Source organism: Lates calcarifer, linkage group LG1, assembly GCF_001640805.2.
Source record: "Lates calcarifer isolate ASB-BC8 linkage group LG1, TLL_Latcal_v3, whole genome shotgun sequence".
NCBI classification, from domain to species: domain Eukaryota; kingdom Metazoa; phylum Chordata; class Actinopteri; family Centropomidae; genus Lates; species Lates calcarifer.
The window spans coordinates 17,296,129-17,318,464 of record NC_066833.1 but is presented as its reverse complement, the minus strand read 5'-3'; the positions used below and the strand labels follow the sequence as shown (position 1 = coordinate 17,318,464).

General features: G+C 40.2%; 1 protein-coding gene across 2 annotated transcripts in view; it reads right to left on the bottom strand.

Annotated features, from left to right (window-relative positions):
* zmp:0000001200 (dedicator of cytokinesis protein 9) overlaps positions 1-22,336 on the bottom strand; it is a 54,778-nt gene that overhangs the window by 13,515 nt on the left and 18,927 nt on the right. The window contains exons 4-34 of one of the 2 annotated variants that reach the window (XM_051071193.1): positions 20,795-20,877; positions 19,483-19,552; positions 17,232-17,327; positions 16,471-16,605; positions 12,811-12,985; positions 11,559-11,611; positions 10,722-10,796; positions 10,477-10,617; positions 9,309-9,521; positions 9,073-9,195; positions 8,556-8,638; positions 8,137-8,259; positions 7,778-7,857; positions 7,463-7,650; positions 7,159-7,224; positions 6,973-7,065; positions 6,729-6,852; positions 6,490-6,608; positions 6,165-6,251; positions 5,933-6,022; positions 4,705-4,820; positions 4,453-4,522; positions 4,231-4,356; positions 4,053-4,124; positions 2,988-3,134; positions 2,739-2,822; positions 2,431-2,542; positions 2,131-2,174; positions 1,066-1,236; positions 840-956; positions 81-192 (exon numbers count right to left, since the gene is read on the bottom strand). In XM_051071193.1, the coding sequence (XP_050927150.1) occupies positions 81-192; positions 840-956; positions 1,066-1,236; positions 2,131-2,174; positions 2,431-2,542; positions 2,739-2,822; positions 2,988-3,134; positions 4,053-4,124; positions 4,231-4,356; positions 4,453-4,522; positions 4,705-4,820; positions 5,933-6,022; positions 6,165-6,251; positions 6,490-6,608; positions 6,729-6,852; positions 6,973-7,065; positions 7,159-7,224; positions 7,463-7,650; positions 7,778-7,857; positions 8,137-8,259; positions 8,556-8,638; positions 9,073-9,195; positions 9,309-9,521; positions 10,477-10,617; positions 10,722-10,796; positions 11,559-11,611; positions 12,811-12,985; positions 16,471-16,605; positions 17,232-17,327; positions 19,483-19,552; positions 20,795-20,877 (3,388 nt within the window). Of the gene's footprint in view, positions 1-80; positions 193-839; positions 957-1,065; positions 1,237-2,007; positions 2,190-2,430; positions 2,543-2,738; positions 2,823-2,987; positions 3,135-4,052; positions 4,125-4,230; positions 4,357-4,452; positions 4,523-4,704; positions 4,821-5,932; positions 6,023-6,164; positions 6,252-6,489; positions 6,609-6,728; positions 6,853-6,972; positions 7,066-7,158; positions 7,225-7,462; positions 7,651-7,777; positions 7,858-8,136; positions 8,260-8,555; positions 8,639-9,072; positions 9,196-9,308; positions 9,522-10,476; positions 10,618-10,721; positions 10,797-11,558; positions 11,612-12,810; positions 12,986-16,470; positions 16,606-17,231; positions 17,328-19,482; positions 19,553-20,794; positions 20,878-22,336 lie in introns of those variants that run through there. The other variant, XM_018673570.2, reaches the window with a different exon arrangement.

Genomic DNA, 22,336 nt, shown 5'->3' with positions numbered 1-22,336 from the left:
TTAAAAAGGTCCAATTTATGAACAGTATATTTTTTAAAAAGCATTTTTCTTTCATTCTCCATCCTCATTTTTTCATTCACCGGTGCCTGATATGACTCCAAAAACGTCTTTGTGCAAGCTGGTGTCCAGAAAGGTGCTGGACCTCGGAGGTGTCATCAAAGCGTTGGTGAGGAATGAATCTTCTCTTCCATTCTGAATGAAAAACAGTGAAAGAGCTTAAAAACCACAGAACACAGTCCTGTGTGCTGTATGCTCTTGTGAAAAGCCAGTGGGTGTGTGTGAGGCGCAGGTCTCGTGAAGAGGTGTCCCTGATCCCAAAACTCTAATCCATAAATTACAATCTTAGGTTGGTGTATCTGGAACTCTGTTTTATTATATTATTTTGTATTTTATTATTATTATTATTATTATTATTATTTATGTTATACTAACCAGGAAATCCCACTGAGATCAGAAATCTCTTTTACTAGGAAGACCTGGCCAAGGTAGCAGCCATACAAAATAAACTATATAAAACATGTACATGATACACAAATGAACAATAAAACAGAATGACAGCTATTTATACTATTATTATTTGTTTAAATGCACAGAATAACTTGCAATCAAATCATTTAACACTGCTACAGACACCTTTCTCCCCCTTTTCCCCTCTTTTTATTTTAATACTATGTTTTTCCTTATCTTTGTGTATAGAACATCAATTTTTCAGCTGTGTACATGGAGATGTTATGCTGTAGGGTTGTGTGATGCTTTGTTGTTTTTCCCTGTTTGACTGAGGACTGCAAAGCTATGTTTAAATAACATGTTCTAAAGTGGCCACTAGGTGGCTCTCTTACATTGTTGGAGTGGTTGATGGGGAACGGGGAAACTTCCTTCACATTCAGCCTGTTGACATTCTCTTGGAGCAGACCAAACAAGGGCAAGTACAGGGTGGCTAACCTGGCCTGCTGGCTCTGGAAAACAAATCAGCCACTCAACAGGATATCTCCAAATCACACCAACGCCATCAGATGCTGAGGTGAAGTGAAATTCAAGAGGCAGAGGTATGAAGGCGATGCTTACCTTAGAGGTGTAGCGGTCGTCAAATGTGTGCTTCATCATCAGGTTCTTCAGCACCTGGATGGATATCTGACGAACCTCCCTGAACTCCTGCAGGGCCGCACTGACCTCCCTGAGCAGCAGCCCGACCAGGAAGTGATTCTTACAGAAGTCATCTGTCAGCGAGTAATCCAGCTTGGAGGTCTGAGGGGAGAAGGAGAACGATGAAGAGATTAGGACTAGCTGACGGAAAAGCAAGTGAAGGATGTGAGAGGAGATGAAGTCATGAACAGGACTAAACAATGAGAGTAATTTTAGAATTAATTATAAATCTGACACAATGAAATATAAACAAGAACAATGCGGAAGATCTGAAAATATATTAATTGTAGCCGATATTAAAACTTAGAGAACAATTCAAACTTTTTCCTTGCCGGCAAATTATTGTTTTGATTTCTATCTAACAATCTATGTGTGGGAAAAAAACTAAAAAACATATACAGACAATCTTTCGTGTTTGAGAGATTCAGGCTGTGTGACTGAGCTGCTGCTCTACATCAACAGTGATCATTGTGGAGAAAGACAAACAGGATTAAAGCTAGTGATTGAACGGCAGCAGCAGCTGTTCACAGATAGTTTCCAACAGCATTTAAGACCAGTAAAGCAATCTTAAATCACATAGACACAAAGATTCCCCAAAAATACCATAATCAAATTAAACTCACGGTTTTGTTTACTTTTGTTATTCTTAAAAAAAAAATCCCTTCATTTCAAGCATGCAGGTGTTAAAAAGACACCAGATTTCTCAGAAATGACAGAAGATAAAGTGTCTTTTGGATTCACTCTCACCACTAGCACCTATTGTAACCCACACCTGAACAAAGAGCCAATCTTATGTTATATATGCTGTATGACTGCAGATTATAAGAGGAATAATATTTCTGTACTATATCTTGAAATAGATATATAAATCATTTCACATCAACCACTTTGCACTTTGATTTTAGAGGGAATTTGCAACTTTCTGGTTGTGGTTGAATGGTTAGATTGAAGTCTGCTCTTTTTGGAGAGGACATGCAAGCAGCACACCTTGCACCTACCTACTGGAGTATTGTATGACTCCACCGTATCATTTGGAGATAATAAAGCTAATTGAGGAACACATAAGAAAAAGAAACAAAGTACATAGTGTGAAATCAAAGACTGCTACAACAATACAAAATATGTGATGGTGAATGTGACAAGCTATTTTATTTGTCTCAGCCTTGGACAGTAAAGTGCTTTGGTTTTATTTCAGTGTTCTACTTAAACACTAAGCACAGTGTCACTTAAACGAACAATCATTAGGCTTGGTACTTGACCCTCAGATAAACGCGATGACCTTCTCACCTTGAAATCTCAGTATCCGTCCCTTTCCAAATGGCATGGGCAGGTTTAAGGGGACGTAGTGTTCGTGGTTGCACACAACACGCAGGAACTCGAACTTGAACTCAAACAGTGTCTGTATTCAGAAACAACAGAAATCAGCGAGGTTGCTTTAATATAACACTCTTACACAACCTTGTCCATATTTGGAACACAGATATCCTCCTTTGGAGCTCTGACTGACTGTCTTTCCTTTATAAATCATTTTTACAAACAAGCTGTCGCACGATATGCTTCTATGAATGCTGTTCTTGTTTATATCGGCAGTGTACCTTTGGGTCTCCAGGCATAAAACAGTTGATATAGTTGTTAATCTGCTTGAACATAAATCCTCTGTCCATCAGGTTGAAACAGCGCTACAGAATGAAGGACAAAAACAGTTTTGTCATTATTTTATCAAACACGAAATAAATTCATGCTCACATAAACCAGTGCTGACTGTGCTGTACAAACTCTCTTCAGCTTTGACTTGACACTTTAAAACTCATCGTTCTCTCAAAGAAGTAACAGTGGATCCTGACCTTGATGAAGACTGCCAGACTGTGGTTGGCATTCCTGGCAGCATCCAGGTTGTCTTTGTACTTCTGTGTGATGTGTGGCATAATCATGTTGACCAGTGTCTCCACCGTGTGATGGAAAGATGCAGAGAAGCGCTGATTCCTGGACAGCTGAAAGACATAACCAGGATGTCGGTACAAATGCTATTATACAACATACAAATACATTTATAATGTTATTATGGTGATATTCTTTATGTTTCCAATTGTACAACAAACAATGAATTGATGCCAATAACAGGTATTGTCTGTGAAGCCAAAGATGTGTGTGTCATAAAGCTCCATTGTTGATCCAAAACCATTTTAAAAACACATCACTGTTGCACTGGGTGATGTTTTCCTTCATTACCATGGACCTGAGCACTGCAGTTTATCTTGAGTCAGTGGCACATATGCCATCCTTTTTCAAACAAATCTGCATTAATCCATGGTTGAAAATAGTCCCACAACATGCAGTTTATTATTTACTGATGCTTGAGTGACGTTTGCTAAAAAAAATATAGTGCCCTGCTGATTAAAAAAAATTCCACCTCTTCTAAAATTGAAACTACATATTTGTGCTCAATTTCAAAAGATTAAAATCACAGTGAATGGGCTTGGGTCTTAGAGCCATAGATAGTGTAGGGAAGATGGTGAATACTGAGACACAGACTAGACAACATATTATTAGCCTTGCTCTTTTCATAGGATTTATGGAAAAAAAGGACTGCCAGCCTTTTACTGTTTTTTAACCTCACAGAAAATAGTCGCATTCTGGTCTACTCTTCTGGCACATTTATTTGCTTCCCTTGTGGCCTCCACATTATGCCAGTGGAGGTTAAACACAGGGATGTGGTTGCTTATGGGGTATGAACAAATGCAGCCAGTTAAACTACACAGCAGTGTGGGACAGACTGTGGATACATAATACTTTGACTGTGGTACTGTGGCTGTCCACAAGACTTGGCATGTTCTAAACTACAGTGAAGAACCTAAGCTATAATAAAGCAGACACCTCTGAGTCAAACACACATGTTGTAGCAGACTTACCTTCACCTTACCGCTCTCAATCAAGTACTGAGCCATGGACTTGACTAAGGCTTCAAAGAAATACCAGGAGTACTGCATGGCAAACAAACATCAATCAGAGAACAATAAAGAGGAAATTCATGTCAATTATAATTATACACTGTGCAATCCTTTAAAAAAAAAAGTACAATTATGTTACCTTGAGCAACTTGTTACTTGTCAGGAAATCAGTGGAAGGCTTCAGGATAGCAGTCATGGCTTTAGCCAACTCCTCGTGCACTGTTCGGGTGGTGGAGGATGTGTATGGCTCAGTCTTGAATACAAACTGTATAAGACACATGTAGCAAGTGATTCATAAATGCTCTAGTGCAAACACAAAATAAACATAGTGATTTGCGACATGTACCATGAAATTTATTACCTTCACATATGATCTAAGGTAGTGCTCCAAACCCTCCTCATGGCACTGGGCAACAATGTGAATCATGACTCTAAAAGGAAGCCACAGCAAAAGAAAGCATGAGTGAGATTTTCACATCAAAAGCAGCTTTCTACAGGTTTCTTGTGTACACATACATGAAGATAAAATTTTTTGGCAAGTTGTTTATCATAACTAACATGAAATGACTTCAAAGCAGTTTGTTGGGTAAAGGAAGGCTTCAGAGACACTTGCCTGGTGACATTGACTGCCACATCCTCCTGGGTGGCACTGGTAAGCACCCTAAACAGCTGATTCAGGGTGGTGGGCAGGAACTTGATCATCACGTGACTCTCCATGGCATGCAGACTCTGAAGAGAATAAATGTGGAAAATGGTAACGTTGCCTTCTTCATCAATATTTTAAGAAAAGAGCTCAGAGGTACAAAAGTAATGCCTGAGGAAACTAATGTAACAACAACAGCAGGAGGACGTGAGTGAACTACATTGTGCTAATCACCCACAGTGCATGCTCCAGTGCCTGGAACATGGCAGAGAGTGGGCACTTGGGCATCACAGGAAACTGACACAAGCCCTGCCAAAGTCATTTGGCGAGTTGCCCGTCAGCAAGACTGACCTGCTGCTTGACCCTCTAGCTATTGTTCATGTTCACTGCTGTGTTTACATTAGAACCCAAGAGATGCACTGGACCAAATGTTGCTTTCCATGTCTATGTCCACCAGGGGAGCAATAAACTGAGATTCTCATGGACTGGAATACGAGAGCAAGAGATGGAAAAAACAATATATGAGCTACTGGTGCCACAGAAAAAAACTGGAAAAAGGAGCCATGCCATCCATGAATAGACTTCTGACATATTTACTGGTCTCAGTCTAATCTTTGCAGGTAAACTACAAATAAATTCTGTATGAGTGGCAAAGGAAAAAGCCCTGAACAAACTGTCCAGAAGAATGTGCTGTTGACAAACTACAGCACAAAGTGGGACATTAATCTCCATGTGATTCAGCATCAACCAAGTGTGACTGTGAGTATGAGCTACATGCTGCTGGTTAATACAGAGAAGCTGCAGTGCCTAACATTTCCCTTCTGTTATCCCAGTATCAAATGCCAATCTGTTCAGACTTAATTTCCAATCCTCAATTTAAAGATCTTTGTGCAGCATGTGCACTACATACAGTATATATATTAATGTTGTATATTAACAGCGACCAGGCAATAGCAAAGACACAGATCTACATGTTAGAAAGCAACAACATCAAGTAAATATATATAAATCTCATAAAAGATGTGATGCAAAAGTAAAACACTGAACCTTATATAGATAAAATCACTACAAAAAATCAGTAGACAAAAGAATTATACACATATCAGCATGTGTGTATAAACCAGGAATTCTAATGAATGTATCAGTACCTGTATCTATAGCCTAAAAAATCCATAAGATCTTGCTCTCATTACTTTACCTTCAGGTATTTGACCAGTTCTCCTCCTGATGCCTGGGGTGCAGATGCAATGCTTTGACAGTGATGAAAGAAATTGTGCAAATGTTGATCCTGAAAATGAATATGGGAGGTTACTCCGTGAAACTAGGTTGTAATGAAATTAAAGAACGAGTTCAGACGTGACAAATGAGATTTCATAGGATACAGGTGAATGAAGACGACACAAACGTTGAGCTAAAAAACAGAAACAAACCTGAGTGTAGACAGTGGACACAAGGTGAGTGGAAACCTTGAATAAAGGCTTGCCTCCATCCACCCATTTGACTTCAGGACCTGAATGCTGTAAGAAAATAGAGTAAATAATTCAGTAAAGACTATGCAGTATATCTGTGCCATCGACTTTAGAGAATTTCCTTTATTTTTATATATAATTATTATCAATATTTTGTTGCTTGTGGTTTGTGGAGTTTTTTATTTACAAATGCACTGCACTAAATAATGAATTGAAAAGAAACACTTGAACTCTGAGTGGATGAGGCCAGGCCATCACTATTTAACAACTTAAGGCTGTAGTCTACCTTGCCAGCACCCTCCTGACAGCTGAGGTATCCAGCAGGCAGGTTGGCAGCCACAGGGATCTGACTCTCATTCATGATCACCCTGCCGTCCTTTAGCAAGGGGAGCCAGGCGTAACCCACTAAGAGCAGAGAGAGAGCAGGAGACAGTCAGCTAACAGTCTGATACATGAAGCCAGTAACATCCATAACAAACACACACACACTCACACACACAGAGATAAGTCCATTGTGTGTTTTACCTTGTGTCTCAACCTGGTCTCTCTTTTTGGTGCTGGCCTTGCTGTTGCTATCACAGCTGACATGGTAGAAGGTGAAGAGCAGATGGTGTTTCTCATGAAGTTGGGTTGGCAGCTCAATCTTGAACTACAGGACAAGAGCCAAATAAATGATTGTATTTACTGATACAATACATGCAGTACTGCCTTGTGTGCATGGCACGCATCGCTGAGGCCTTCTACAGACATCTGGCACAGCGTGTCTTACCTCATCATAAAATTCGGGGTTGTGCTGGTGATGTAATACTGCAGCAAAGGCATTTTTGGTAAACAAGGGTCCTCCAGGTCGTCCGTAGATGCACTATGGAATAACAATAGCTGATTAGTTCCTGTGATGGGTGGGGGTCATCCTTTGGGGATTTTCAGAACACTTCCAGGACACATATGTGTTTACCTTCAGCGAAACAGCCTCTTCCTCATCTGAGTCCTTGAACTCAATGCAGACAGCTATGTTTCTAGCCTGAGGACACACACAATGAGCGAAGTTGGCCCAGTTAGACACACTGTGAGAGAAAAATGCTGTAGACCCAGAGCAGAACAGTGTCTTTGCTGAAAAAGACTTGGGGAAGATCTGTCTAAAATTTCTCTGTGTAATTAGGGAAGCATTCATGCTAAATGTGTGGAACAAAACAATCAAAATTCCTGCTCCCGTCTGTGTCAATCACACAATGACGCTATGCAGTGACAGTTTGGGATACCTTTGCAAACGACTTTTGGCTGTCATACTTCAAGTGCTTCGGGTAGACATAGAGGTGATTGTTGTAGATGGTGAAAGGCTGAGAACATTTGGCTATGCAGGGGACAAACTCTTCCACTTCGAAGAAGATGTTGGTCTTCTCGCTGGTATCAAACTGCTTCACAGGAATGTAGGATGAGGTAACACAATCTATACACAGAAGCAGGAGGGAGGGAGACCAAATAAACAACCTGCAGACAACGTGACCGATCTGGTCTGAGCAGAGGCAGCTTTCATCTCTCACGCTGGCTGCACGGAGTGAGTTTAGAGGGCTTACTTGTCAAGTCGGGGGCTACACTGTCAATGGTAACATCGAGGTTTCCTAGGATTACAGGCAGCTTGGCCATCTTCTCTGGCCTGAGGAAAGGAAAATAAACCCTAGTTAAGCCTTTGCTATCATCTACCATCAAAGGCTGAATAAGAAACAGGCAAGCAGCCTAGACATGAACAAATGGCATATTTGTTCATGTCTAGGCCACATTTACAGATGCGAGCAAACATCTTATTTTCAAAATTGACCAGAATTTTCCAAAGTACAACCTATAGGAACATACTTTCCATACTTCCCTCTCCAGAACAGCTGCAAGACTACTCAGACTATTTATAATGGAGTGTACTCATAGAAACATTACTAACTTTCTGAAATCAGCCAGCAGTTTGAGCATATCATCATTGGACAGCTTGTTGCTGTCTTGTCTATACAGAGCTGCGAAGCGAGCGTTTTTGTCCAGCGTCCCTGAAGCATCTTTGAACAAAGGCCTGCAAGAAAGAGAAAAGGAGTCACATTCCTCTTGCACTCAGCCTGTGGTCATTGGACAAAGAAAGAATATTTACAGTCTAGGTCTGCAACTAACAATTATTTCCATATATGTTTCAGCTGACTGACAAGATGTTACTGAATTGTCAAAAACACCCATCACAATTTTCTAGAGCCCAAGAAGACATCTTCAGATTAGTTGCATATTCAATGTACACAGATATAAAACACAGGAAGCACAGTACATACACATAAAAATCTGTTAATGGAGATAAATTTGTTAAAAGAGATAAAGTACCGTGCTGCCCAGGCAAAAGGCATCCTGTACTGGCCTAACCGGCTACATGCCAGCTTGGAATTTTTCAGGACCTTCTGTGCCACCTGGTGGAAAACAGGAACACACTGTTATTTGAGCTTCAGAAGAGACACATACACAAACTGGGTCTCATTACTTAACAGCACTGCAACACTGACTATTCAACATGCTGCCAGTCTCAACACAGGCACACACACACACTTGAACGACACACGCATACACCAACAACACTTGTTCAACCAGTGTGCTTGTACTCACACACACACGCAACACATTTCACACTTTTTCTTGCCTGAATCACATTACTACCCGCCACGACCCCTTCAGGGTGCACAATCACATTTTTACAGCCAAAGTCAATGCTTGTATTGAGTGTCTGTGCAACTGTACTGTCAGCTCTTTAAAACAAAAGGATGATTATCTGCGTATTATGTGGAGTAATCTGGTGGAATCTGCTGAACGTGGGGGAGCATACTCAAGTTCACAGGTTGGTCAGTACCTTGGTGGAGTCTGAACTCTTCATGTATGGCTCGGCACAGTGGTTTATTCCCCCCTGAAGCACCTTCTCTATGCGAGCCACCAGGAAGATATCAGGGTGAGGGCATGTTACCGAGAACACTCCCTGTGGAGACAAGGGATATGTTAATTTACATTTAAATGTGTATTAGTAGATTTCAACATGAAACAAAAGACATATTTCAGCAGTGCTTTTGTCCAGCTGAGAAGATTATTCACCTGTCTGGGATACTGCATGGCTGCCTCTGGCACCCCATGGACCAACCGCTGGCCCTCAGCATGAGCGTCCCCTCCCCCGTTCATATAGTGGCTGTTGTTATTGGGCACCATGCCCCTTACAGACGGGTGGTTTAAGTCCACGTGGAAGTCAGCTGAGATCTTCCTCCCATTCTGGATATCAAACAGTGAGAGAGTGACGTAAAAGGGCTCCACCTAAGGAAGACACAGAGAAGTAATTCTATATTAGACAATGCTGACAATCATTTAGACTTGTACACTTTTTCACATCACATTGTGTCACCCAGTCTGCACCAGGACACCATAAAATAGCACTGGTTAATGCGGGTTGTAATGTTGGTTGCTACATAGCAACAGCATTACAACCACTGGGACTTAACTTGATGTTAATAACTGGATATTGCTTAATTGTCCTACCTAACTACCTTGTGCAACAACAGTTAGGTAGCTCCCCATCTACACAAAAGGACATTTTAAACTCAAATATATACACAACTTAAATAAAGTCAATCACTGATCATCAGTAAAATAAACATAAAAACACATACTTTTCCACAAAAACAAATGTAATTTTACACAGCATCTAATTCTAGGGATGTGCTAATCAGATACACTGAATTTGTCCATATGTTACCTTACATAAAAGTGACTTTCAGTTAATAAGGTATATAGATTTAAAATTAAGGAAAAACACAGGACTGGTATCGAATCAGTGCATGTGTCAGAATCACTATCAGCAGGGGAAGAAGTTGGATTGGTGCACCCACTGTCTTCTGCATAATGAGTAGCTGTTCCAATTAAATTTCGGTGGAGGGAGCTGGGTGAATATACTTCACAGTATCTGCTCTGCATGTGTGTGTGTGCATGTGTGTGAAGTCAGTGTCTCTGTGGAGACAGAGCATGTTTAGTCTTTAATAGACAGTTTCTGCTGGGAGGGACAGCAGGACATTGGACTCAATTATACAGATTGTTCACCATTACTGAGTCTGTAGCCTTGTTGCTATGCCAACAGGAGTCCTTCAGCAGCTCAAATAATGAGGAGAGTCCATCCGGCCTGCTATAAGAAGCCATCTCATCTGTCTTAAGTCAAGCAGATAATGATATTTCTGTTGTTTAGGGCCTATTGTGGCCAGAGAAAGATCAGTCTTACGTTTGTTGTTGGTCCTTCTTCGTTCTCAGCCACACAGCTTTGCAGATTGAATGAGAGGTCATTGCAGTTCACCAGAACACGTTTGCCAAACTTCTCCTCAAACTGCTTCACATCCGGTTCTATTCCTGAGAAATCTAGTTTCTAAAAGATGGAACAATAATATTACATTTCATTATGGAGCTTTAGGTTGGATCTTATTACCACCAGGGAATAAGTGAACTTAAATGCACTTTACATTTAATTACCTGTGTGTCAGGATCCAGGGTGAACAGCTTCAATCTGGTCTCGTTCCTCATCCTAGACTCTATATCTCTGGTGCTCTGAGGAGAGGAAAGGCATTTCCTAAATCGATTCAAACCAAAAACCATTTGAAATGCCAGGAAGCACTGTCTGAGAGATTTGCACTCAGTTGGTTTTATCATTAGGATATTTTTTTTTGTCTTTTACGCCATCTGGAAATAAGGCTTCATATTTTACTGGCTCAGTGCTGAGAGTCAGGTGGTACCAGCATACATTTCTGTGCACTGTATCCTGACAAGCTGTTTTCCAGCTAACTGTTACCACCAGTTTCCGTGCACATATGGCTTTACTATTTCGTACCACTCAGCGCTGAGAGCTTTCTTCTAAAACATTAAATCTCCATTTGGGAGGGGAAAACACAACAAATTCTGCACCCTGTTAGTCATCAGTAAATAATCTGAGACAAATATCAGATCTGGATGCAGGTGTCATTATGTGTCCGCTTTTTCCACTGATCAACATCTCACTTAGTCTTACATTATGTGTTGTTGGATGCATGTTTAATGTGCAGGATTTGTTTTTAGATGAAACCAAAATCAGTCTCTGAATGAAAGGATGATACTTGAAGTTTTACTTTATTGCACGACAACAGGTCTTATGTCAGATCAGATCTTGAATCACTGAGAAATTAGGTGTATAACCAGTGACTCTTAAACGGAGATTCAAGCCAAATGTTTGCAGCAAAAGACCATCTTCCTTAAAGCCTCAGCGAGGAACAGAAACTTAGTGGTTCAACTCCATGTGATGATGCACTGAATGTATAAGGAGAAAGTGGGACCTACCTGAAAGCTGTCCATACTGCCAGAGGAACTGTCTGACTTTCCAAGATCATCATCTAGAAGAAAACACAAGAAATCATTGGATCCAGACCAAAGCTGTAGAACATAAACTAAACCTCCTTGTGTTGTAAAATCTCCATAATAACTACACTGACAGGTGAAAGTTCAGTAAACACTAATTCAACTGTGCAGTAATCAGTGAGGATTGAGAGGGAGATACAGGTCTCAGTGGCCTTTTTTAAGAAATCTCTCACATCTCCTCAAGCAGAATCATTCTCTTTTTTCGTTTTTTTTTTCCCTCATGCACAGCGATTATTAAAAGCAGAGGAGTTAGGAAGATTAGTGGAGCATTTTGTGCAGAAGCATTCAGCGTCTTTGCTCCACAGCTAAGCCTCCTATGAGACAGGAGGTGAGTATTAAAAGCCTGGGTGGTCCAGTATCACATTGCCGCAGACTGCACGTAGAGAGCCAGGAAGATGTAAGAGAGAACTGTGAGTAGATGTTGTTGTGAATGAACAAGGTCTCATTAAAAACATCCTGAGGTACATAGAGTATCCCAGAATAAATACAATGATAATGCTGAGTGGCTTTAGCGGATCAAGTATGGTTAATTATTATTATGGATGTAATAACTGAGAGTATTCTTCATCCTAGGAACTTAACTTGTTACATGTATCATTGAATTACTTAATACATTGCAAAGTCAGCCTAAAGATATATGCTATATTAAAGATTTATCAAACCTTTGGGGCTGCAACAAATAATTAAATTCATTATCAATTATTCTATAGACTTTTATCTCCATTAATAGTTTGGGCTATCAAATTTTTGGACAATAGAAAAAAATGTCCCAAAGCCTGACGTGATATCTTCAGATGTCTCATTTTGTCTGACCAACAGTCCAAACTCAAAGATATTCAGTTTAAAATGATAGAGGACTACAGAACTACAGCAGATAAATTTAAAGAGTGACAAAAAACCCCACTTATAATTCTTATATATTACTTATGCTACATAACACTTGGATTATTCACATAATTTGGCCGGTGTGACAGTACAAAAGCTGCTTTTACCCAGCATATTCCATTGAACCACTGATAAATAAATAAAACCATGAATATTTTTACAAGAAATTGTTTCTTATCAAGACGTGGAATCATATTTTGATGTGACTAACATAAAATAATATTTCATTTCATATTTGTGTATCCTTCAGGTACTGGAAAAATATGGTCGGACAGACAAACTCACGCACCATCATGGATGTCTCCATTCCTCTTTTCCTGCATGGCAAGCTCAAAGCTGCTGTGCAAGATCTTGTTGAGCGTGTTGATCCAATCCTCCATCTCTACCTCACTGTCTGCAGCCAGCAGGTAGGTGCTCTTATCCTGCATCTTCAGCTCGAAAGCGAACCTCCGAACTTTGTTGTTCTGCACAGGTAACACATGAGGAGATTAGAGAGAAGCAAAGAAGAAAGGGAGTGTGGGGGGCGAACTCTAAAGATAAAACAATAATTCAAGACAAAAAGTTAAAGCAACAGATCCATGTTTATGATAATAAAATTGACTGACCAAGTTTAGTTTTTCAAATTTAAAAATCAAAAATCTGTGTGGAAATGGCAAAAGGAATGTCTTATCTTACTCTCCAACACTAACACTGAACCACTGCCAGCTCACAAGAAAGCAGCTGATGTTTAGTTTTATGATTTAAATCATGACTTGCTTCACTTTTACTCTACCCTCGTCGCCATATCCTTCAATTTCGCCGTTTGAGCTTGCAAAAACTTGGATGTACAGTATATGCAAAAAAATCTATATTCAATTACAAAATACTGGCCTAAAGCTTACACTATTTAGCTACAAAAATCACTGCTTAGGGAAGAGGTGGGCAGTTAAACTCAAATCTAATTTAACTGCCACAGAAACAAATGGACAAAGTGAGTGAGGGAGGGACAGAGTATTTCCATCTGTGTGACAGAGCCTCCAGCTCTGCCAGGACCACAACAGAGACCCTTTAAAGTGAGACGGTGCTGCTGAGAGTGAAGTCAACAGAAAATGAGCTGGATCAGCAGAGGTGAACTATGACCTCCAAACAAGCCAGGAAAAGTGATGTCACTGTCCCATTTGGGTTGTAGCGTTACTCTATTTCAGCCCATTCAGAACCTGTAAGCGCTGATTCAGCTGCAGCTTGTCCATGACACGCAGCTGCTGCTTCAATTCTGCCTGTGCATTTATACAAAGTGTTCAGTATTTCTTTAGGAGAGCAGGGAAGTCATCTCATTATTGTCAGCAGTGTGCGGATTGTTGTGCTGTGGCTATCACTGTGGCTTTCCTGCAGTGTTGAAACAGCAGAGTGGGAGTGATTGGGAGGGAGAGTCATTATCTTGCAGTCTGGCTAAGTAAACATGGAGAGGGGTGTTTAGGACAGAAATAAAGCTGAGGTCTAGATAAACAGACTTAATCATCGGATAGGTAGGAGGTCCGGTCTCAATTTTCGAGACAACACAGCGCACACATTCTCTGGGAAATTAGTGGACAACCTACTCAAAATAATTACTTTTTACTACTGTTAGTATCTGTGTTCATACTTCAGTGAGTGAGAGGAGAGGAGAAAAGTAAGGGAGACTGAGTATAGGCCAATTAACATTTTTTAGGCCCTTTGATCCATGTTAACCTACAGAAACTGTGGGTCACTTAATTAACATGTGACAATGTACGTATGTTTGACCATATGTTGGCATCTTAACAAAGCACAGGAGCAGCTTGAGGCCCTGTATGATGTCACTCCACATGCCATTACATCTGCGGAGTTGAACATCTGCAGCTCCGCTCATAGAGAAGTTTCTGCTGGTTGACTTTAAGTCACACCACACACAACAAAAACCCACACGACTAAGTAAAGGCTCTGTATTGTAATCAATGTATAATCAACCAAGTCGCAACACATTTTGAGAGCATCCACTGAATTAATATATTTAAACACACCAACAGACTGGGCTGTAACACTGGCAGGGATCAGATACGAGCCAAGGATAGAGAAAAAATCTATAATGCTTTCATGGGTTGAACATTACAGTTGTTTCCTTATTGCATATGAGGTAATCCTTAAAAAATCTTGTTGTAGATGTATAAAATTTAAATTACAAGAAATAACACTGTAGAAATGCCAAAGTTGCTTCTGAGGTCATTTGGAGGTGGTGTCCAAGAGAGTTTGTTTCTGGCTGTGGGACATCCTGCCCAGTGCCTCTTTTGGTCCCAGAGTTGAGTTATCCTCATCAACATTATCTGAGTATTATGTGTCTATGTAGGATTCAGTATTGGTCAGGCTCTAGTTGTGATATTAGATGTTGTAGACAGATAAAACCTAGGCCAGCGATGATCCAAACTGAGCCTCCAACAAAAATATTTGGTCCCAGCAACAAAAGCCGAAGTTCTCCTTGAAAGTTTTACAAAACCTTTTACAAATACACTGTTGGTGATAGTGTAAATAACAGGCTTGTGTAAATCCCAAAAAACATGACCTTTTTTTTTTACTACAAATATAATCAGTGATTTGTGTCTCAAACACATTTAGCTACCAGTCTACTAGACATGTTGTGCTGAAAATGTCTGTAACAATGACAACAGTATTTTCATTCAGACATAAATGAAGCAAACCATAGTTTACTCAGTATGATATAATATAACCCATGAATGATAGTTTAAGTCTCACAGTGCAACACAAAGCACATATTTGTGTACTGTGTCCCAGTCATTTTCTGTTAAATGAGTTTTACAGTAAGATTAATTACTGTACCTCTGCTAGCTCTCACCTGCTAATGGGAAAAACTACATCTGCCTGGACATAACCCTAAAACAAGTTTAAGAAATCTCAGTTTTATCCTCAAAAGAAATAAAATACTCTTAGGAAATAAAAATTGACAATACATAGGCCTCCATCTCTACCATGCCTATAAAACTACATTGGTCCCCTAAATGGTCCTTAATAGGTGTCCCATATATTATATGTTGAAAAATTTACTCTGACAAATTGCTTGCTTTTTTGCCAGTGAGGTTAAAGTAATGGTTGGTTGATTTAAAATACAGAAGAACATAAACTAGGAGATGCATTCTTGCGTCACTTCTTCCACCACTGAGGAATTAAATGGGTAAGGCTGTGGTTGAAAACTTGGGTGGTGTGGAGGTTTGGGGGAACTCGATGGATGACACAGACACCAAAACCTGCACTAATAAAACCTCTTAAAGCATTTGGATACCAAGTACACCCTTCTCCTCCTCTGCATGATAGGAATCAGGCACTGCTATCCAAACACTTAACCTTCATGATTCCTGATCGATGCCAGCTGGATGCCTCATCGGTAAAACCAGGTTCTTTCCCGTGCTCCGAGATGATAGACGGATAACAATGCCCTGAGTGAGTCTTGGCCTTCATTCAGATACTTGCACGTGGCATTGATTGTGAGGCTGATGTAAAGTGCACGGAAGTGAGACCTCAGCATTCACCTTGTTTCACCAGATGAGAGTCAGCAGTAAAGCATGACCTTGCGGAGGAGAGGGCTCAGGTTTCAGGGAAATGGACAAGAGATGGTCTTACAGATACTTTTCAGCAGCAGTCCATCATTGTTAGAGCAATTTATGTTTACGTTTCGACCTGTTATAGCTTGTGGCATTTTAGCCCGCATGTTGGGAAATACATTTATAGAAACAGGAACTGTTAAGAGGAAGTGACTATATCCATATTCTCAGTTTATTCCTGTTAAATGGCATTTTAATTTTCTCTGGGGACCTGACTACACCCTGTGTTACCACGGCGCCGACAGGGATATCCCGTCTGGCAAAGCAGGTCATCCAGGGTCATTACAGTTTCACAATCACTGCCTTTGTGCCATAAAGGATGGGAATATTTCAGAGCGTACCTGAACCACACCCATACAGGAATCCAAGAAAATGGTTCCTTTGGGCTCTTTGGAGATCTTCTCATCCTTGTAGAAGTTTAAATTGTAAGAACCGTCCCCGAGCTGGGTTAGGTGGAAATACCTCCTCTTGAATGACTGAAATAATCATAAGAAACAATATTTAGCTTTCAATCATCACAAAAATGCAATGCAACATTTTAGCAACAACAATTTGAAGTTATCTACACCCTCAGTATTATATAGCACAAGATCAGGCTCCTAGTCATAATGACAACAATCCAAGCATATATGGATCTAAACAAAATTAAGGACAACTGAGTTAGACACATGCACCCACACACACCCAAACCTCTATCTTCCTGATTGCTTGTTTTTTGTTGTTTGTTTTTGTTTTTTGTTGTAAAATGTCTTAAATTCTTACAAATAAAAACAAAAAATACCATTGCTGTGCTTTTCATCATTTTTTTATCATTACTATACAACAAGCAGACAATACAAGAGAGCTTTACATTGACTCATTTGTCTGACTAACAGTGACTAACACAGAGATGTTTTATTTGCCGTTAAATCAGACAAGGAAAAGCTGCAAATCTTCATATTTGAGAAGCTGGAATAAGACTATGTTTGCCATTTCTGCTTGACAAGAGACTCAAATATTGATTGACCATCAAAATATTTGCTAATAAACTTCTGTCTACAGATTAATGGATCGACTGACTAATTATCTCAGGATCTTAATGTGGCCGTCACCACTGTCTCACCCTCATGGTGACGCTGATGGCACTGTTCATGTTGCCTTTATACAGCCAACCATGTTTGGTGATCCCGCCTTTCTGGGATCCCAGGGAGGCCGTGTCCTGCAGAAGACAAAAACACAAGAAGAGACAATATCAAACACACCCATGCTGTACAGCACTGCAAGGAACAAAAAATCTCAGCAAGTCATGTGACACTGCATGGAAAATAATGGGACAAATTTCTCCTTATGTCATGACTGTGTCTCCTGTTTCAAAGGAGAGAAAACATGTCACATTTAGAACCACTGGCAGGTTTTGACTCACCATGATATTGTATCAGAAATGCTTTTAACACAACCTGCCAAAACCTTTTCGTACTGTGCAGGAAAACCTTTGATCTTGTGCTTTGAGATGACATAGAGCTCGACATGATGTAGGTCTGTCTTAGTCCAAACAAACAGGCAGAGGAACATTAAACAAAGTGTGACCAGGAACCCAAATAAATATCTTGATCTTCACAGCAGATCCACAACACATGGGCCCAATTATCTCACACTTCTTAGATGTGTAAGCATGAGATCACGCCTTTCACATATGACTAAGTTACCACGATCCACCAGCTACCATGACCTGTAAAAACAAACCAATTAGGAGAGTAATGAAGGAAGAGGAGATGGAGACAAACTCTGAAGCCCTGTCCTGGTTTAGATCAGCCCTGAGTGAACAGAAGACGTGTCGTTTGCAGTTACTCCTCCCGACTTTGAAAGACTACAGCGAGGAACTGTATCCCTGACAACTTTGCACAATGAGAGGAGTGAATGGCCTTTCAAGATGTCATCATCCTGGTCCAGCATCACTTCTCCTTCTTCTTCTTCTTTCAGCCTTATAAAGCAAAAGGGGATTTTAAAAGCGCTGGCAGGAATATACAATATATTCAATGTGCCTTGCAGAGTGATCTGAAAAGCATCTGGAAAGGTTGAGTGCCTGCTTCTTCTCGTCAATGTCTAGACAACATTCACCAGTCCCCAGAGAGGCAGACAACTCACTGAGTTCATTCTACGTGAACTTCATGTTGCTCTAGAAACTTTGTCAAGGAGAGATTTAAAAATAATTGTCAAACCATATAGTTGCAGCACTTCAGATCTTCAGTCAGAAAAAGAATACAACAAATGCTAGATGTGGTCCAAAATACACACAGTGTAGAAAAAAAGAGATTTATTAAAATTAAAATCTTCTTTCCTTTGTGCAAACACCCTTCCTGTCTGAAAAAAAACCCTTGCAGTGGCTGCTGTGGAGGGATGGAGGCCAGAGAGAGAGAGAGGTAAAAGCTGAATGAAGGGTAATTTGGATCTCATCATTAGTTGTGTTGTAGTCCTGCTCCTGCTGAGCTGTCAGAGGTAAAGCTGACTGTGAGGCTGAGCAGGACAGACCCTGACCTGTGATGACCTGGCACAGCTTCAGCCTGCATTTCCCTCACTCGCAGCTGCATTATGTAACACGTGTTTAAAGGGAAAAGAAGTGTTGATTTCTAAAAAACTACAGTGAACTGTATCTCAGCTAACGTTGAAGGTCGTTCCGTTGCCTGTAGGAGGTGCAGTTTGACATATCATGTGAGGAGAGAAGGTCAGGATGATCATCATACATCTTGAGAAGTGGTGTGACACTCTAGTGTGCTAGATAACATTTAGCCACGGCTTTGTATCATCTTTCAAGAAACCCTTCAAATCTGAGTCTAGCGTGATTAATGAGCCTGTTTGTTGTGCACTCCCACAAGCCATTCCAGAGACAACAAATATTCATTTAATCTGTGCAAGACTACACACCCACTCTGTCATACATGAATTAGCAGAGGGCGGAAAGATCCAAATGGTTCACCGTGGCCTAGAAAATTTCAAAGTTAAAAAGAAGATCTTTTGAGACATGGTGCGCCAGCAAAGTCTAATTACACTTAATTCTTTCCATTGAATTCAGCTATTACACACAAAACTTCCTTTTATCTCTTTAACCACTATAATAGGACAGGAAAGGAAAAAGTGATGACTGGAATAAGACTCATTTAGCTGCATGCAGTCTTTTCTGGGCAAGGTAAAAACACAATATAAAAGCAGGATAACTTTAATTTTTTATGTTTTAAACTTGCAACTGCTTGACAACTACTCTGAGTTACTAGGTGATATTTGAGCATCTAAAAGAATAAAAAAAACATACAAAAAAATCTGTAATAGCACCTGACACTGTTAAAGTCTGTTGTCACAGAAGTAGAATGTAAACTCACCTCATCTTTGTCCACATCCTCATCCACTTCAAATACATGGACACCCAGTTTATCAGGCCGGGAAACTTTGCTGTAAAAATATGATTGATTCACATTAACAGGCATTTACAGTACGAGTCAGAAAACAACATATAACTTCAAAACAAAGCACTGCAGATTATCACAGGTGGGAGTAACTAAATAATCTTCTACGCTTGTATAATTTATGACCTATTGATACTTTAATATCAGCATTTTTCAATTTCAATCTCTCCTACATTTCAAAAGAAAATATTAGCTATAGTTACTTAAAAGATAAAGACTTTACATGTTAAACACACATGTTCATATAATATAGTGAATTTTGTAATGTAAAATACCCCAAGGTATTCAATGCATTAAAACTGTAGACCATTCTTCACAATAAACACAGTTACTTTTGATATTTGGGTATATTTTAACGCTAATGTAGCACTTCAGTACTCAACTGTCATCGATATCCAAGGCAGTTTGAGTTAAGTTAACTTGCTTTTATTTGTCCTAACTCTGCAAATCTCTCTAGCACATGTGGTCTGACGTGGTGTGACTGAGATTATGTGATTTTTCCTTATGTTGATGTAATTTTTTGTAAGTAATTTTGCATATTGCAGCTGTCTCAAGGGAGTCAGAAAAAGGCAGCATCAAGGCAAATGCAAATTCCAGGAGTGGTGAGAAGTAGCACTCGACTGCTAATGGAAACCTGTTAAGGTGTGCAAGCTGCCTGCTGGAAAATGAAAATGTACCAAAGGTCGGAGGGCAACACTTAAACTGAAAATAGTGTGAAGTTTTTCACAAGCGATCCACGTCACTGTGTATTGTTTTAACTTCCCCAGATGCACTGAAGCGACAGAATGGTTGGCAGCTGTAATACTGTCAAGGTTATTGTCAACTCATATTTTATTTCAATATAATAGATACTCTTCAGGGAAGAGGCTGGAGCTGATGACACAATCTGCGGACAATGAGGGTGGTTTCCACTCTGGCTGCAGTTGGGAATTATCCAGTGCATCATAAAAAGGAAACTCTCTTTTGTTGCAAGGAAATAAGAATTATTTTTCCGCCGTGTTTCCTTTTTCCTTATAATTAAGTCACAACAACAATGTGTCACAAGTGGGAATCAAAAGGGTCAAACTGTGTGTGATTGTGTGTTTTGGGTTTAAAATCTCTGGTATCCATGTATTATGTAGAGAAGCTGTTGTTACTTGCCCGTCATAAGAATGTCTTGGCACAGGACAACATTACCTCTGTGAATATAGTGTACTGAGTGTGCTGAGGTTTCTAACTACAGACTTACTGCGGAAGCTGCCGAAAGTCTCCAGAATAGTCCTCATACTTGTAGTTGACAACATGCCAGTCAGACTTGTAGGTCTTAATGCACTGAGAAGACATGATGCAAATGAATTACAAACAACTACAACATTGTGTCAACACAGTACAATACACAGTGCAGTAGTACTTCAGGGTTGTGTTGATGTGTCACTGTGTTTGAAACTAACTAGTATGCAAGATGCGTCGTTCAATCACATCTCAAGTCAGAACTTTTTATAGCTGTTCAGAATGGCAACGCTAAAAAGCGGGGTGAAAAGCTGGATGTCATAGAGAGGGGCAAGACACAATAATAGTTTGGGATACAGATGTAAACTTTCAGACAACCTTTCCTCAAAAGCATTCATAGTGTTGCGCTGTGTGAACAATGAATAAAATTCAAACCCTGGTTAATCTCTCTCCTCCGCACACCTGGCCACCTGGTCAATGCATGAAGGGGAAACTTACAGAAATTGCCAGATGCAACCCAGTTCTAAAGTTGAAAAGTGGGTGGATTTAGACACTGTTTGACCATCTGACAATCACTTCAGCTGAAGCATACTAACACCTTTAAAAAGAGTACTCCTACAGCATAACATTGTCAGACTCATGATGGATGGGTTAAGAAAGAATGGTCAAAGTCGATGCAGCAAAAACCAGATATATCATCCGCTTTGTTCCATGCATTCTTCTTCCTTGTCAAAATCTGGTGCCTACATTACCCAGAGTGCAACTGCAAAGGACGACAGCTCGGTAAGAGATTGGGGCGTGGTATGCTACTAGCTGTAGCCTGCCCCCCTTCTTAAACAGAGATGAGGAGCAGGCTACAGGGGTCTGGTAAGCTCATTGCTTTCAACTCCATGCTCTCAAGTTGTATTCATCATTCAAGCAGCATCACTACAGATAATTTAACAGGTTTGGCGCATCTCCCTCTGTTGCAACAAAAGGCTTTATACAACTTTCTTATGTGTCCAGTAGTACTCCCCAAGACCAGCAAACAGACTCAGATGTGTAAAATCAGCAGAGTTTCCCTTAAATGTAACAGTTTCCACTCTGAAACAGGCTTACAGTTTCCTAAAATTCAAGCAGATTGGCCACTGAGCATTTTCTTACATTTTAAAAAAATGAATCACAAGGAAGCACAATCACAATAAAATATTGCTCTGGGCAGAAATCAAAGCCTCTATGCAGTGAAATCCTTAAAAAAAAGGGAGTGTACTGTATGGTGACCTCAGTCTATCCATCCACCGACACAAACCGGGAGGGAGTGTACCTCTATCTCCCTTAACTTGGAGAAGAGACATCTGTTCATTGTTAGAGTCAGTGATAGGAGCAGTTCACTGGTATCTGTTATACAGGAATACATGCCTTTTACAAGAACTGCCCCGACAGGGACATGAAATGAAACCTGATCAGGAGGGCGATCGGAAACAGAGAGGCTCTCGCTGGGCTGATCTCCACAGCTGTCTTGGTGATGTCACACAACATTTGACAGGGATTTTTTTTTGTTGTTGTTGTATCTTTATGACTT